This window comes from Micropterus salmoides, unplaced genomic scaffold, assembly GCF_014851395.1.
Source record: "Micropterus salmoides isolate LMB-PRFRI ecotype aquatic unplaced genomic scaffold, ASM1485139v1 Ms_hic_scaffold_3753, whole genome shotgun sequence".
In the NCBI taxonomy this organism is placed as follows: Eukaryota; Metazoa; Chordata; class Actinopteri; order Centrarchiformes; family Centrarchidae; genus Micropterus; species Micropterus salmoides.
Genome location: NW_024043099.1, coordinates 302 through 17,463, shown reverse-complemented (window position 1 = coordinate 17,463; position 17,162 = coordinate 302). Strand labels below are relative to the sequence as shown.

The 17,162-nt window shown below is 39.5% G+C and overlaps 1 protein-coding gene across 1 annotated transcript; it reads right to left on the bottom strand.

Annotated features, from left to right (window-relative positions):
• Positions 1-284: 284 nt before the first annotated feature.
• Positions 285-16,269, bottom strand: LOC119884887 (scavenger receptor class A member 3-like; the record flags this gene model as incomplete). The annotated part of the gene is made up of 12 exons (XM_038695167.1): positions 285-2,438; positions 2,531-2,708; positions 4,040-4,232; positions 4,336-4,424; positions 5,515-5,734; positions 9,159-9,403; positions 9,622-9,749; positions 10,544-10,615; positions 13,835-13,848; positions 15,274-15,379; positions 15,967-16,008; positions 16,231-16,269. Coding segments are annotated over 12 exons (1,817 nt in total), but the record flags the coding sequence as incomplete, so codon positions are not given.
• Between the last annotated feature and the right edge of the window lie 893 nt (positions 16,270-17,162).

Here is a 17,162-nt window from a genome sequence, read left to right as displayed (position 1 = left end):
CAAAAAGGTATTTTTTTTGTTCTTATTTATTAGATATCTGCACCCTATACTTTACTAAATTCTAAACTGAAAAATGTTATTATAGGGCACATTTTTAGTGTACCTATGTTGGCACAACAGGGTAAATCTAGACAATCGAATATCTTTGAGTATGTGGCAGCAAACCTCAAAAATCTAATGGGAGGGGTTGACATGTGTTTTGAATTAATGACCGCTCCCTTTCCTTCACAGGGGCAACAATAGTACTGTGCTTTGGAAGTTCAGTAGGATACTGACAAGAACCAGGCTGTTCAAAAAAACTTTATTGAAGTTCAATGCAAGCCAGTCGCATTTCATTACAACACACGTTTACAAAATAGTATGTTTCCCTTTTTTGTAAAAAAAAATAATTGTGAGCTATAAAAGATTATTTACGTGTGTATCATAAGACCCAAACCCTCTTATAAGTCATTACGCTATCACAACCACTTGTGAATGTTTAATTTTATTACTTGACATGTTTACAAATAGTACTATTCATTTATGTGATGAGCTAGAGTAATGACCTTTCCATCCTTCATACTTCTCAAAGGAATACATATTGTAAAATACACTTTGCTTTCTTTCCAAGAGTTAGATGAGAAGATTTGTACCACTCTCATGTCTGTGCATAAGGTATGGATATGAAGCGGGAGGCAATTAGCTTAGCTTAGCATAAAAACTGTAGGCAGAGGTAAACAGCTAGTCTGACTTCCTCCAATGTTCAAAACTACACCTGCCAACACCTCTAAATCTAATGGTGTATCTTGATTGTAAAATGTGATGATGGCAGTAATGGCACTATCAGATTCACAATAGCTGTTTCTCCCTGCTTCCAGTCTTTATGCTAAGCTAAACTACTCACCTCCTGGCTCGAGCAGCCGCACACAGTGTGGTATCTATCTTCTCTTCAAACTCTCAAAAAGAAAGTGAATGAGTGTATTTCCCAAACTGTTTGATCAACAGGAGTCAACAAGAGAGTTCCTTATTACTTTCTACATTCTTACAGCAACTAAAAAAGCAAATGTCCCATAAAATGTAAAACAAAGGTCACCAGAGCACTCCATTTTAAATTCAGGGGGCATGAATTCTTCAATTTTGCCCAGTTTCTAGATGAAAGACAAGTCTTCAGAGTACCTGCTCTGAAATGACAAAAGATAAGCTGACTTTAGTTTTTACAATTTAAAAATGGGAAACAAAAAGGATGTGTCACTGTTTCATAATGTAACTTTACTGTGCCCATATAGTAGTGCATTGGAATGTAAACCTCTGAGTAGTCCAAACAGGGAAAAGACCACTACTTTAGTCAAAATCTGTGGTTAACAGCCTTCCTTTTTATTTTATTTCCCATGAGGTTTTCGTGGCCTGACGACCTCAAACATATTATTTGCTTCTAGTACATTCAACTAGACAAGACTCAAAATTCCCAGAAGATGTATTTTTATTCCTATTGATCTCACCATCTAAGACAAGGTTTTAATTCTGGTAATAAAAAAAATTAACACAATATAATTCTTATATGGAAAGGGATTGTTGTATTTGGGTTGTCTTTGGCTTTGGTCTACAAGAAAACAATCATCAAAAGTAGTTATGAGACCCATGTATGAAGGTCTTTCCAAAAAGCGCTCAACTTCAGGCCTTGGATAGTCTTCTTTTAGACTTCTCAGTTCAGTCTGTGGCAGCAGTTCTGTTTTCCATTTTTTAGACCTTCCTCTTGGTTCATTTCATGTGGCCATGTCATAATATCAGGGGAATGCCTCCTTTAAATCCCCATCTCCAATTTTAATTAGTTGCATTTGTTCATAAAGTTCTCAATTATCTTGCGTAATCCCATAAAAAAAATGGATTATTGCGTCTCCAGTCACAATGGATTGTATTCTTTCAGTTTATATCTCTCAAATCACACAAATCACCTCTGAGTCCATCTTTCTACTGTTTCTTGGGCCCAGTACCAGCCGTCACGGTCCGCTGCTGGGTGTTGATTCGGTCATGTGGGTATGACAAGCCTGGAGGTCCAGGTGTTCCGGGTGGTCCAGGTGGGCCTGTTGGCCCTGTTTTTCCCCTTGGTCCTGGTGGCCCAATGATGCCTGGTAGTCCTGCCTGACCCTGGATCCCCGCAGGCCCTGTGGGTCCTGGGACGCCATCTACACCGGTGAGGCCCATATCTCCTTTCTGGCCCTTCTCACCAGGTGGTCCTGGAGGACCAAGAGACCCTTTTGATCCTTTGATTCCTACTGCCCCTTTATTGCCACTGGGGCCTGTTTCACCTGGTGCGCCTTTGGGCCCAATAGAACCCTTCTCTCCAACAGATCCACGGCTTCCTATAGGGCCTCGGTCACCTTTGCTCCCAGTCAGTCCCATGGGTCCTTTTGAGCCAGTCTCACCACGGTTCCCTTTGGGCCCTGGTGGTCCAGGAGCACCTGTTAAAATAGAGGATAATGAGGTTAAAAAAATAAAGTATACATGAACTGTTGTGAATCTCACATACTTTACATGACAATATCTACGGTACCTTTTACTATAGTGAAGTTCTTTATGAGCTGGGTATGGTGAACATCCACAAGCTTCATCTCCTCCATCACCATGGACAGGTTCCTGACATCCACATCCAGTCGGACATTCAGCAACATGTTTTGCTGTCTCAGTGTGTCGGCCAAGTGCAGGAGTAACAAGACTGTGTTGTTTAGGTTCTGTACAAAAGAGAGGGGGAGAATAAAGAACATTTAAGGATGATAAAAAGACAACCAATCACATATGTGGCCAGAATTAAATCCATGAACTGGCAGTCAGGTGAGGGGTGTGTCTAATGTTGGATGTAGACGATACCATTTGGATCACAGACAGGAGAGGTGCATCTATGGAAAGGTACCTTAGATTTTTACCAAAATGATGCTTTTCAAGTGTGCTGTTCTGCATAGGCCTGAACCCCCTCGGCTAGATCATCACAAAGACTGGCTACGGATACCTGTTCCGAAGTGGAACGATAGAGGAGATAGAGGCCATTGACATCAAGACAAGAAAGCTCATCACAATGCATGGAGGGTTTCACCTCAAATCCAGAACCCTGAGACTGTACACCAAAAGTAGCGAGGGAGGCCGAGGGCTAGTTAAGACCACTGTCCAGGATGAAACGACAAAGATCCAGGAGTACATCAGGAAGATGGCCCCCAAAGATGAAGGGCTTAGTGAATACATCAGGCAGCAGAAACCCAAGGGTGAGGACAAAGAAGACGAAGAACCTTCATGGAGGGACAAGCCATTGTGCGGCACAAAGGACAGCACAGAAGCACTAATCATGCACAAGAACAGGCACTCAGTACAAGATCAATAGAGGCTGGGGTCTGGGGCCTGTGCAAGGATGCCCCTGAGACAGTACAGCACATAACAGCAGGGTGTAAGATGCAGGCAGGAAGTGCATACATGGAACGCCATAACCAGGTAGCTGTCATAGTGTACAGGAACATCTGCCATGAGTATGGGCTGGAAGTCCCAAGGTCAGAATGGAGGACACCTAAGGTAGTTGAGAATGACCGAGCTAAGATCCTGTGGGACTTGATCCAGACTGACAAACTGGTAATAGCTAACCAACCAGACATCATGTTGATCGACAAACAGCAGAAGAAGGCTGCAGTGATAGATGTGGAAATCCCAAGCGACAGCAACATCAAGAAGAAGCAACACGAGAAGCTTGAGAACTACCAAGGGCTGAAAGAGGAGCTAGAAAAGATGTGGAAAGTAAGAGCAACAGTGGTGCCAGTCGTAATGGGAGCACTGGGGGCTGTGACCCCCAAACTGGGAGAGTGGCTACAGCAGATTCCAGGTAAAACATCAGAGGTCTCTGTCCAGAAGATACTGTGCAGAACCCTCAAACTCCCAGGCCTCTGGCAGAGGACCCGAGCTTGAGGATGAGGGGGATGTTTTTTTATATATATATAATATCTTACTATGCACGCGTTAAGCTCTAACCTGCATATTTTTGTCACAACAAAGCAATAAGAAAAAACTCTTCTGTGGTTACTACCTGTAGATCTTCTGTGTGTCTGCCCATGCGACTCTGACAGGAGGAGCTCTCGATGTTGATGTACTTGTACATGCTCTGAACGTGGCTAACGGTGGCGTTGATGCTGGAGGAGATCGTTTCAATCTCCATCGAGATGGACTTCAGACGACCATCCAATGCAGAGAAACGCTCACCTGTCCGGTTCTCATAATACCTAAAGAGGACAGATACATTGTGAGTTTTTACATTTCTGGAATGGTAATACTCTTTCTGTGGCTGCATGTTGTGTGTGTTGCATGTGTGTGTGTGTTTGTTACCTGGAATGGTAGTGAAGGTCATGCATGTTCTCCTCGTGTTCGTCCATGAAAGACGTCACATTGTCAAGCTGCATCTGTAGGTTCATCACCTGGAGAAAATACAAACATACTATATGTTGTATTTCTTTACTTGTCAAGACCCTTGCTGACAAACCGTACATTTTCATATAATGGCCGGTTATTAACAATCACTGAGAGGAGTGAAATTACCTGTAGCCTACAACAGCTCTCCACAGTACTACTTCAATTAATACAACAGAGTCATGTCATACCACGTTGCTGATATAGAAATAGTTTCATCAATCTATTCATTGAAGTTTTTCCACTTTTCTGTTTTTCACGATCGAAGTTAAGTTGCTGTCATTTAAACTAAACACCTCCAGTAGGGATTTCACATTTAATGCTTGCCAATCACAGGCAGGCTTGAAGACTGTTAATGTGAAAAAGTGAGTTGCTTTCACGTTAGCTTAACATTGATCAGGAAACTGTAAAAGGAAACGACAACATTTCTCTTAGGTGAGAATGACATGACTGTTGTAGGACTGACTATTATTTACATTACACTCAATTTATCAAGACAACAGGTAAACATGGCAGAAGTTTTGAGTCTGCATTAACTTGGCGGCAGGGGGAAAGGCCTATGTCCAATGTTTGCCTTTTCCAAATAAAAGTCCTGGTTCTCTCTGCCACTGAGGTATTTAAAAGCCACTACTTAAGAATATATGGTAATGCATTACATAGTGCTTAACCATCACATCACTATTCCCAAACCTTACCACAACTTTAAAACATTTTAGCTGTATTTCTAAAACCAAACCATCAAACAGACTTTTTATTAGGTAAGAAGTGGCCAAAATGTCAGCACGTTCCAGGTTCAAATTGGTCTCCAAATTGGTGTGCAAGTACAAGAGCACTCCCACACAATAACAGGATTCAGCCAAAGGGTTTTTGAAAGACAAATGTTTAAGCTGTAGATGGACTTTTTTCCCCTAACCCTTAAATTATGCATATTGAACAGTACTATTCCTTATTCACAGTATGTTCTTGCAAATTCCTATCCACAAAAACCCTTGTGCTCTTCATAGATGCTGTATCAATCAAACAATCACAACTCTTCTTTTTCCTAAAAACATTTTTTGTACATCTGGCAGGTGTTCTGTGTTGCAAACACACAAATACCTGCTGGGTGAGGTCGTAGTACACCTCGGTGGACATGGCGATTCTCTGGTGATCTGCTACAACGTTGTTTTGGAGTGAGCGCATGTTTTGCGTGGTGCTGCTCGTGTTGGATTTGATTGCGCTCAGAACTCGGCTGTAGTTCTGCCAGTCGGTGGTCAACTTCTGGAGGACCAGAGTCTCCTCATCTGCTTTTCTCTGCAGGGCATCTATCCACATTGTACTTGAGAGCAGAGAAAAACACAGAAGACGTGTGAGGTGAAGTAGATAAAACATCAGGCTGTGGTCACATTGTTTTGTTTTTGCTGTTCATTTATACAAACAATCTGGAAGAAGCCAAAACTGTATGATCAGTAGATATTTTATTCAACCACTATCTATCTAAATAATTAACCCACATGCATTTAAACAAAATAAAATAAGTCTTCCTTGTTTATAAATTATTTACACATTGCAAAACATATTTCCACCCCATTGAAATTTATGGTAGTATTTCAAAACAATTCAAAAAAAGGTAAATGATAAACACCATCGGTCATATACAACAGGTTTAAATCAGCATTATGCGTGCTGCAACCAAGTCACAACTGTGCTCTTTTCAAATGGGAAATCCCAGTTATTCTTACTGTAAGTTGCCTTCATGAATAATAAATTACTTATGAGGATTGTCGAAAAAATTGCAGTTGTGGCTATGTGTCTGGCTTCATGCCTACTTCCAGCCGCTGATTAAGTTCCCACAAGGCCAGTCCACTAAAAGTTCATCCCCACATCTACATCTACAACAAGGCTTGATTGTAATCTAGCATTGCGAGGATGAAATCATATGAAAACTGGAGCGATGTTAATTTTATTAACAAAAAATGTAATGAAATTTATTCAACTTCGACAACCATTTTTTCCATGATGAAGACAAGATGTTGACAAGAGCAAACTGACTTCATTAAATCATAACTGTGTAACTTTAGTCCTGCTAGTGTTAAAGCTGATGAGAGTTGTTCTGGGTCCACTTCAGAGCCCTGACAGATTTCTACCTGGAGCCGAATTACCTCCGAGGTCATCTCCTCTCCAAAACAAACAGACCCGGTCATTAAAACATTAAAAGCATGTAGCAACGTTGGCGTTAGCTCTGTAAACAGCTGATCCAGGTCCGCCAGAGAAGGCAACGTAACTTTTCCTTTTTATTTACCAACAGAGCCGTGCTGTTGTTTCACATCTCGTGACTGGTGAACAACCTGCTTTGTTTGAGAGCGATGTGCTCATGTGTGTTTCTCTGTCTGCAGAATCCGGACCTGATGTGGCCCATTCTGCATCCAGACCTGCCAAACTGCTGCGTTTATATGTGTTTATTTCTCTGTTCCTCTCTCTGTGCAGGAGTTCTTTAAGAACTTGGTGGCTTGATCCAGATTATTTTTAAATTGGTTGAATTTTAATAACAGTGTGTTTATTCATATAGTGTAAAATTATTACTTCAATATATTTACTGCAAATCTGATATTAATATTTTACTCATGGATAGGGACGTTGGGCTGCTGTATGATTGAGCACTTCAGTGATAATGATTATATACATAAGCCTCATGTGGCTGGTCTGGTTGTATACTACTCGGGAAAGAAAATAGAAGGATTTAGCCAGAGTAGTGGTGATTACATATTGACAACATATTTCTGTGGTTTTTACATGGTTTGAATTTGGTTGTGGGCCCAGGGGGGTTTATATAATGATGATATACAGTAATCAAGAGGTGAATTTGTTCATTATTCTTTGTCAAATAAAGCAAGCCAGGCAGCCTTTCCGGCGCTGTTTTTAATCGCCCACTAGAGGGCTGCAGCGCCGCAATAACTAGCGTGGTTCAAATGAACGAAATGAACGAAATGACTCAAAAAAAGATTAGTTCATTTTAATGAACGAGATTTGAATGAACGAGTCTGTCAAAAACTCGAACTTGCCATCACTATCGCGGACTCGACTCGAATGCACAGATTTGATTGGCTGAGCAGCGTCACATGAGATGATTAGAGCACATGCGATTGGTCTGTGAGTTTCCTGGGCCGCTAAACCAGTACAGTAAATGCTAGAAAAGCTGCGCGGGTTAAAATAGAAACGCTCCGTCACGAGGTAGTAAGTCTCAATAATAAATCAGCTGTAGGTCGGTGGTCTGGAGAGGATCCGGACCGCGGTCCGCCTATTAGTGACCTCTGATGTATGTCATCATTGCTGCTACACACATTTGATGATCAGTGCCCGTATTTATCAAGCTTCTCAGAATTACTCATAAGAACACTGCCAAGAATTGACTTAAGAGTAAAAAAATTCGTATTAAGCATCTCAGTCCTAATTTAAGTGAAGTGTAGGACTAAATCTTCAAGTGTCAGTCTTAGTGCTGATTCACGACACATTGCTGTGCCGCAAACGGGATTTTGGATGTAGGCACTGAAAATCATCAGATAAATTCACATAGAATGGTGAAATTCTTGAGAGAAATTTATATTCAACACACATTTGATAATAACGAATTTTCAAGAACATATGTGATATGATATACACATGAAATACACATGAAATGAAAGATTAAAAAAAGTTTATCCTTGTATGAGTGCCAATAATTGTGCCTGTGAAGCTGGCTACGAGGGGTGTTGTTGGGAAGTCAATGAAACGAGTGACAATGAGTGAAGCTTTAAGTGCCATAATTGCTTCCATGACAATTCTGCTTATAGAAGGTTGCGATGTCCTCAAATCATCCGCATTGCATTACTACATTTGTCCTGTGGCAAATAAACAAAGTGTCATCTCTGACATGGATGATCCCTGCTCTGTCCAAACTATGGTGTATAATTAATGGCGTGTCATAATTCAGAAATATTATCCTTCTCCTGAAAGATTTGCGCATGTCTCTGTCTCAACAATGCCATCACAAGCCCCTACTGGCAGCTCCTAACCACTTGAGAGACCCCTCAAGCTGTCTTAAATAACTGGGAGAGTAAGAGTGATTCTAAGCTTTAAGAAATTTGACTAACTTACTTTTATACTTAAGTTTGAAAGTAGGAGTCAATTTCATGAATTTTTAGCACTTAAGACTAAAATGGCACTTTGAGAAGCTTGATAAGAGGTCTTGTCAATTTTGAATGGCTCCAGGTAAAATAAATGTAATTGTGTGTCTGTTTGCAACATCTTCTGGTTATTTTTGTTTCAAATGTTTGTAAAAGATACTGTAAAAACTGGGACTATAACACAATCTAGAACTATGCTACCACTAAGGCCTAAAAATGACCAAATTAAATCACTGACTGTCTTTAGAACAGGTGTGATTTGTGATTAAACATTTACTAAAAATTAAAAGCATGAATTTGACTAAATATGATTATAACCAAAATGTTTTTCTGATCTCAGGATTGAGATTAAATCTAAAAATATTTTTAAAAAAATGTTGTGATAAAGGTTTTGGAAATTCTATACATATCTATTCATGTGAGTGTCCACATTTGTAGTTTATTGTACTTTTCCAAAACTGCAAATGTACCTGCAAAGCTTGCTGTCACAATAAAGCAGAATTCATGCGTCACACACAGTCATTATGTGTATCTAAATATATAAAATACAAGTCAAACAGTTTTGGGCCATCTGTCTGTTCCCTGCATCTTTTCAATCACCTGAGTGCCACTGTCATGTTAACTTGCTGTGCTGTAGCTTTGATGTCATACTGATCCTCCGTCAACGTCTTCATTTTCTCCTCAGTTTCCTCAATCACGTCCTTCCAGCCCTCCACCCGATCCAGGTATCTTTCCAGCGACTGGTTGAGAAGTTTGATCGACATGAGGTGGTTTTGCATATCACGTGTCAACCGGTTGCTGGTGGCCTTTAGGGCGGACTGGGTCTGGGAGGCCTGGTCCAGGACCTGGAAGGGGTCAGAGATCAGAAATGAAAGGAGTCACAGGCTGTATCCAATTTTCTGTTGGGGGTTATAAAAAAACTCAAATGTGAGGATTTGCTGCTTCTCTGCTTTTAGATCTTCACAAATTAAACATCCTTGGGTTGGACTATAGTTTGATCAAAACAAACAACTTGAAGTCACTTTTGTCTCTTAAGCTGGTTTTGTGATTCACCATACGGTACCTGCTCCTGTCCCAGTATCATCTTCTGGATGTCTTCAAACTCTCTCTTCAGCCTGCTGATCTCCTCGCTGTACAGAGTCACATCCAGACAGCCTGAACAGTTAGAGGTAGAGCTCAGATCTGAGAAATGAAGTCAGAGAAAGAAAAGGTGGAGAGAGAGATAGTAAAAGAGAGACAGTGAGGCAGGATAGATAACAAGATGTCTGCATATGATCTATATCGAAGCTTCTGGTTACCACATGTCTGTTTTACAAGAGGACATTACATTCAATCATCTGTATTGCTTCACACTTCATGAATGACCTTAAAACCCCTGGTACTTATGCAGGGTCTATGTAGCTGACAAAACAATCACACCGCAAGGTCCATTTAGTAGCTGTTCAGGAGCTCAGCAGATGGGAAGATACTAAATGTCACTAAATGTAATTGAGTAAGTAAGTAACTATTCCAAAAAGTAGAAAAAACAGACATGGCATCCCTTCTTCTTAGGATACATTGACTCGCTGACTATTGATGCAGAAACTGCAAACTAACTGTGCTCCCACTTTCCCCCTTTGTGTTTTTTTTTTTTTTTTGGTTGGCTACTTTGTTTGTTTGAACAGTGTGGTGTGAGTGATTGGGAGCTGGGGTGGGTGGAAATACTATGTTGTAGGTGTGCTGGGTGAGTTAGACTTGGTATATTATTAACAGAAGTTCTTCGCTTTTGCTAATATCCTTCATCAATTTGTAATTCTGTTCAATTCTGTGCAAAAATTCAATAAAGAATTCTGGATTAAAAAACGGTTTTTATTATAGTTATTACTCAAAAACCTTGAATAACTTTTTGTGTGCTGTTGTTTCCACATTATGTTTAGGACTTTGAGGCACAATTACTTAATATAAATTACCATTTCTATGTCATTCTAGCTACTTTACCCGCTATTCCTGCTGAACCCTGGAGATCTTCTTGTGGTAGACGGACTCCTCCTCAGACAGGTTGTCAACCTTCCTAAACACTGGGACACAGCAAAGTTGAGTAAGTTAAGGGAAAATGTTCAAGGGTTATAAAATTACATACTCATTTTCACAGTGAAGGAAAAAGTGTGAGTTAATGGTGAATTAGCTTTTATTCAGGGAGAGAAAATAACCATGGAGGAGGTTTGAATGCTGAGGATGATTAACATCAGCAGTACGTTAACAGGACATTGGTGGTATTTAAAGGTAAAAAGGAAGTTGTAATTTAAGGCCTAACAACAAACACGGAAAGTTTCATTAGTTAAGAAATGTAACCAAAACACTGATGAATGATGGTTTAGCCAGCTGGCCAGGTCCTGCTCTCCCAACATATTTCCCAAGAACAATAATTTAGTGAGTGTGAGCTTTTGTGTGTGTGTACATTTGAGGGAATGTTTGTATAGTGTGAGTTTGCAGACTTTTTCTGAGTGATGGGAATGCAGGTCTGGGCCATAGTGTGTTTGCATATATAAACGCTTCCACATGCGTTCTGCACATACCACTTGCTCTACTGTATTAGCTTTTGTGACCTTGATGTTGGACATGGCTCATGGCTTTTGCTAAATTCTGATGCTTAACCATTAAGACTTTAATAATAAATTTCATAAAACATCCTCACTGAGTGTTTGTAAGTCAACCACTACAGATTTCTACAGTTTGTAATGCTTTGGTTGTGACATCTTGGCAAAAGTATGTCTCTCCAAAAAAATCCCTTTTCATGTAGAAGAAAGCTAAAAAATGTTTACTTCATTGCACATTTGTTACCTAACTTTTGCTGAAGAATTTTTTTATAAAACAGATGTTCAGCAGGGAATCAAAGGTTATTTGTTTCTGTTTGTCTTTGTGCACATGCACAGTTGGGAGTTGAAGCCAAGTGCAATATCCCATCTGTTTATATTTGAGTTTTTGGCGCTTTGGTGTTGTACAGCTGTGCTGGAAATTGAAAAAACAAAACTAAATTCTGTTTCTGTTTCTGTGTAAAAGCATTTTAAAAAGAGTGTGGTGCATGTTTATATGTGTGTTGGCACACTTTGGGTACAATTGTCTTTGGGTGCTCATTTGTCTTTGCCGATGCTCAAGATACTATGTAAAATGTTGAAATTTACAGAATTTCATATGTTCACCTGAATGTTATTCTTCCTCCAGAATAGTATTCTTGCCCACAGGATGCTGTCATATTATTATAATAGTAAATTGTACCTCATACCATCTATCAGTGGGTATCACCCTTGCCCAACAACCTCTAGCAATAAACAGACTTTAGAGCACCACTGTTAGTTTAGCTTATGCTTTGAGCTCATTGCAATAACGGAAGACAACTCAGTTGAGTATATGTTGCAAAACAATAAAGGGAGATGGCCATTGCCGTTCGAATGGTAAAAATTTGTGCTGGGCAACAATTCAAATTTTAATTGCATTTAACTGCATGATTTTCTGCAATAAATCGCGATTAATCACATTGTTATGTGCAAAATTTTGTTGTGTTTTGTATTACGCTCGCTCATGAGTTCCATCTCCCATTTAGTGCATTAACTCTTTTTCGACAAAGACAAAAACCACCTGAAGCGAGTATAAAAACATTTTTTTTGCGAAATTAAGTTTTTTTTTTTTATTTTGTCATTTCCATCAACCTTTTCTAATGCAATACTTCAAAATGCGCATTAAAAAAACGTTGATGGAAACACAGCTATTGGCACAATCCTCCCGGAAAAAAGGCAGAGTGACAGGACTATAGACAGGCAGGGAGACGGCTTCACACAACAGCTGGAATCTCAGGTAAACTAACACAGCAACGTTGCAGTAATAGTTTTATCAGCTGAAGGTTGAACTAATCCATGCTTGTTACATGATCGCGGTACATTTACTGCATTTAGCCGACATGCTACAGCATTAGCAATGTCAGCACAGCTAAGTTTATTGAATGATAATGAAAGTGAGCTGGACTGAATATTATAACAAGATTGTGTCACTCTTTATAACAGTTAGACCGCAGTAAGTAACTTTAGTGTTAGTGGATGGCTCTTTCTCTGTGTTGTACCGTGAAGTTGCAGTGTGTATATTATGTGGGTCACGTTAGTTACAGCGACTGAGAGGTGGAGAAGCTGTACACCTAGTATTGGTAAAACCACAATAAATCTAAATTAAACGTTACGAAGCAAACAGCTGTGGATAGCTGGTTGCTCTACCCTGTATCACTAAGTTAAAGGCTAGTAACGTAACAAATCTCTCCACATTTGCTTTGTACAGTTATATCCTTCTTGCAAGCAAAAATCAACACTTAGACATGATACCGTTGGTACACAGGATAGTTATATGGGTCGTGTTAGCTGGTGAAGTAATATGGAAAGAGATACAACTTTGCATCGGATAACGTTAGCAGCTCTCTTCTTTTCAGGTGTGACTGTTTTTACCTGACATCATTTGAATTTCGTTTGGTCTGGCGACCTTCATCACATAAACCTTTATTGATGTTTTTATCCTTACATGGAGTTTATGTTGGAGTCAGTGTTTTATGGTGTTAGTGGACTGCATGTTGTTAGCTGCCGTGTTGTCGCTGTAGTACGAGAGAGGCTCGGGAATGCACACAGGGCTGAATCCGACCCGGTGTCCTCACATTAAAAGCAGAATAGTGGCTGATGCAAGCAACAGAGAAAACAGGCGTGTGCTTCGTTTCTAAGTGAGTTAATTAGATTTCTTAATGAGTAATTTCATTTAAAACCTACATATAGCCCCTTTAATCAAATCAATCAAATATTAAACCAAAGCTATTTGCCACTGCTAGGGCATTACATTTTATAGCTTGTTAAAACAAGTTAGAGTCCTGAGCCACGATCATAACAGCATAACAGGCACCTTCTGAGCAACAGGTTAAATATATGAATCCGTTTTCTTGTTTCTTTCTCAACAGGTATCAGCAGAAATATTTTTCTTTTATCAGGGAGCAGCATAAACAGTCTATGTTCGGTATAAGTGTCCCTATTAGAGTGGGGTGAAGTGTTGCCTCACGCATATGTCCGCTGCCGAAGTTGAATTGTCTTGAACTTTTGTACATGATGCGCAGCACATCATTGGAAGAGAGACTGATCCTCGCTGTTTGTGAGTTTCCAGAATCTGTTACTGTTTACTAAATATCCATCAACAGGAAGGAATTTGCATGGCAGAGCATCCCCGCAAAACTAGATGAAGGCCTATCAGGTAAAGTTACGTAGCCTAATTTTAACTTAAGCTAAATAGGCTACAGCTGTGTAGTGCACAGAAGCCGTTGTCATGGTTACTCTCCATAGAGTGCCAGAGCAAAGATGAACCCCGTGGGGCCAAGCTTCCCCAATACTAATCAGCGTTCAGTGTGTAACTATCCACTTCGCTATGGCATTTGATCACTTGTCTTGCTTTTGTTTATCTACTTCTCCCACACAATGCATCCAATGTAGTCTGCCGAAGTCTCCCTCCACTGCTTGTTTGGGTGGGTGATTTACAGGCTGATCAACATCCAAACCCTCCTGTGACCCATGGTTTGACTGTATGTGTATTCAGAGCCAGTGAATTAAATAATTGTCGGTGCTAATTAATTAAAGCGATAATAACACGATAATAACACGATAATAACATGATAATAACGCGTTAACGTGCCCAGCCCTAGCAAAAATCCAATCACGCACTGTGGGGGAAGAAAACCATCTTTCCCACAATGTGAGTGCGTAGGTATGTAAGGAGTAGGTCTATAACACCAGACAACATGTTGACCCACGGAAACATACGTTGAACATTTGACCCAGTGAAAATCATTACTGAGAACATATAACCCTTCGAAAGTCTCCTTAATATGTCACATTAAAAAGATACTGAGCTTGGGAACATATACCTGGGAGCATAGAAACCTGGGAATACGTTCACATCAGTGGGTACAACACAGGATTAATAACTATATTGTGCAACAATAAAAGTAAAAAAAATTTATTAGAGTTAGCCCAACTATAATTTCCCAGAATTCTGTAGTAGCAACACATGAGCCTCTACATGTTTACAGCACATATGTAAGTTAATTAAATGCCTGCACACAGTTTAGAGCAAACAAAGAAAAGAACTTTATTATATTTCTGTGCGTGTACCTGAATGCAAGCTTGCATGTGTGTTGTGGGATTTAACATCACTCTAGTGAGCCTCACTCTCTCCCTCCTCTGAGATCGCCGAACGGTAGTAAAGGATGAAGATTTACAGCTTTTCAAACCCAATACAATGTGATGCTAATGTGAAAAGCATCTGTTGGTGCTGAGCAGCTGTCCCAAATTCATTTGATCTATGGGAGTTAAATGGATTGGTTTTTATTAAGACACAGTCACAGATAGAAAAGTAGAGTCTAGTATTTTCCCACGACTACTTCTTACCCTTAATGAATAGTTTCAGCATTAATCGGTTGAATTACCTAACAAATGACCAGGCTGTTGAGAACAGCTTTTCGACCGCTGACCGTGTCCAAGAGATCGGCATCTCTGTGGGGCAGTCAGGGAGATAATGTCTGTGGTATTTTTGGTGCTAACTTTGCATGATTCATTGATTGCAGCTTCATGGAAAATAAAACTAAATGATAGCTTCAGCTTCACAATAAACCACTGGGAGTGAAGATATTAAAAATCAAACTGAGCTCACCAAGTGATGCCACACTGCCACAGTAATGATCAGGAATGCAACAAAGCCATAGAGGACTTTGACAGCCAGCTGGAGAGAGTGGCTTTGTTGGCACCTCATACAGCCACCTCTACTACGACCTGGAAGAATAAAGAATGAATATACACATTAATAACTTGGGTGAGTTATGTGACTAAATAAAAAACAACAAAGTAGGCCGTGTGTTCATACATTTGATTTTTTCGAATATTTATTTCAGTTTTAGCTGTTTTGAGGTGAGTCTAACAAGTATGTAAATAATTTACTTAAGTAAAAGTAGCACTACACTAACAATAACAATACATTTACTTAAGTATCATAAGTACTCATAATAACAGTTGGTAGCTGTGTTGACATTTATGAAAATTGATGCTGATTAACTATTCATTTCAGCGCTCTGTATCAAATAATTGTTACTGATGGCAGCATTTTTATGTTGCATGGTTGAATTGAAAAATTGTAACTGCTGCAATAGTAGTTTGTTAGAAAATCATACTACAGCTATTAAATAAATGTAGTTGAGATGTAGTTGAGTAAAAAGGTGATATACAGTAATCATGGCACAGACACATAAAAGGAATCACGCTCTGGAAGGCAAACTCAATACACTATACACAAGCCATGCATATACATGTGTGCGTGGTGTGTGTGTGTGTGTGTGTGTGTGTGTGTGTGTGTGTTTTTTCACCTCTAAATGACGGCATCTCTTCCTCTCCAGTGAAATCCTCTTCTGAAAAACAAGAAACATGAGAATGTAAACATGACTATTTGAAAACATGATGTCTACTACTGACCAAATAACAAAGGAGTCATTGGGTATACAGACTTTAATATTTTTGTTTATTGTCATGTTATTTTTATCACATAAAGTAGTTAAAATCAATTAATTAATTAATTTTAAAAAAGGGAACTTATGAACACTTAAGCAACAGTTAAATTAGAAGGTTGTTACCTTTTTTGATACCTCTTTCATATCTGCCCAGAGCTAGAGCTAGTAGGTGATTAGCTTAGCATAGCATAAATACTGCAAACAGGGGGAAACAGCTAGCCTGGCTCTCCAAAGTTCAATGGATAAATTGTCTTCCTCTAAAACTGCATTTGCATATCTGTTTGTGTACAGATTAAACAAACAATATTACTACATGTCACACTTTAGAAGCGCTGCTGCATGGATTTAAGCTTCCAGTCTTAATGCTATGCTAAGCTAATCTCCTGGCTCTATCTCCATACTTATGACACAGACAGGAGAGGGATGTCAATTTTCTCATCTAATTCTCTGCAAGAAAGCAAAAACGTCCCCAAATAAGTAAAACTACTCTTTTAAGATGGAATACCCTTAAAAGCATGCCTAAAGCTCATTATTTTCTCTGAAACCAATCAAGATGAATCTTACGAGATCAAGTAAGAGCAACAAACTAACAGAACCATATTATCATGCAGCTGATGATCATGTATAATACACTAGTTGATATTAATTTTGCTTAGCTTAGTATAATAGAAAACGTTGATTGTTACTTTGAAAAGCTGGTTCTCGTATCCGCCATAGTTGTCTGCCAAAAATAAAGAAAGAGAGACACAAAACAGACATTTTTTTTTAAAATGGACTGAAAACAATTCTGCTGGAGCCCCTAACAAGTTTTATTACTCCTGTCATAAATCATACAAACCAGCTGCCTCAAAATCCCCCACAGCTTTCACCCTGAAGTATCTGTATTACACTGTGTGTTCAGTATGCGGCTGCCATCTCAGCACAATGAAGAGGGAGGTTTTTGTTTTGCTGATGTGTTTTATTGAGCTGTTGCTCAGTCAGGAGAAACAGCCCATGGTGGTGCAAAGTATGAGAACAGTTGTTGATTTTGTGTGCTGATTATGGTGGGAGAATTG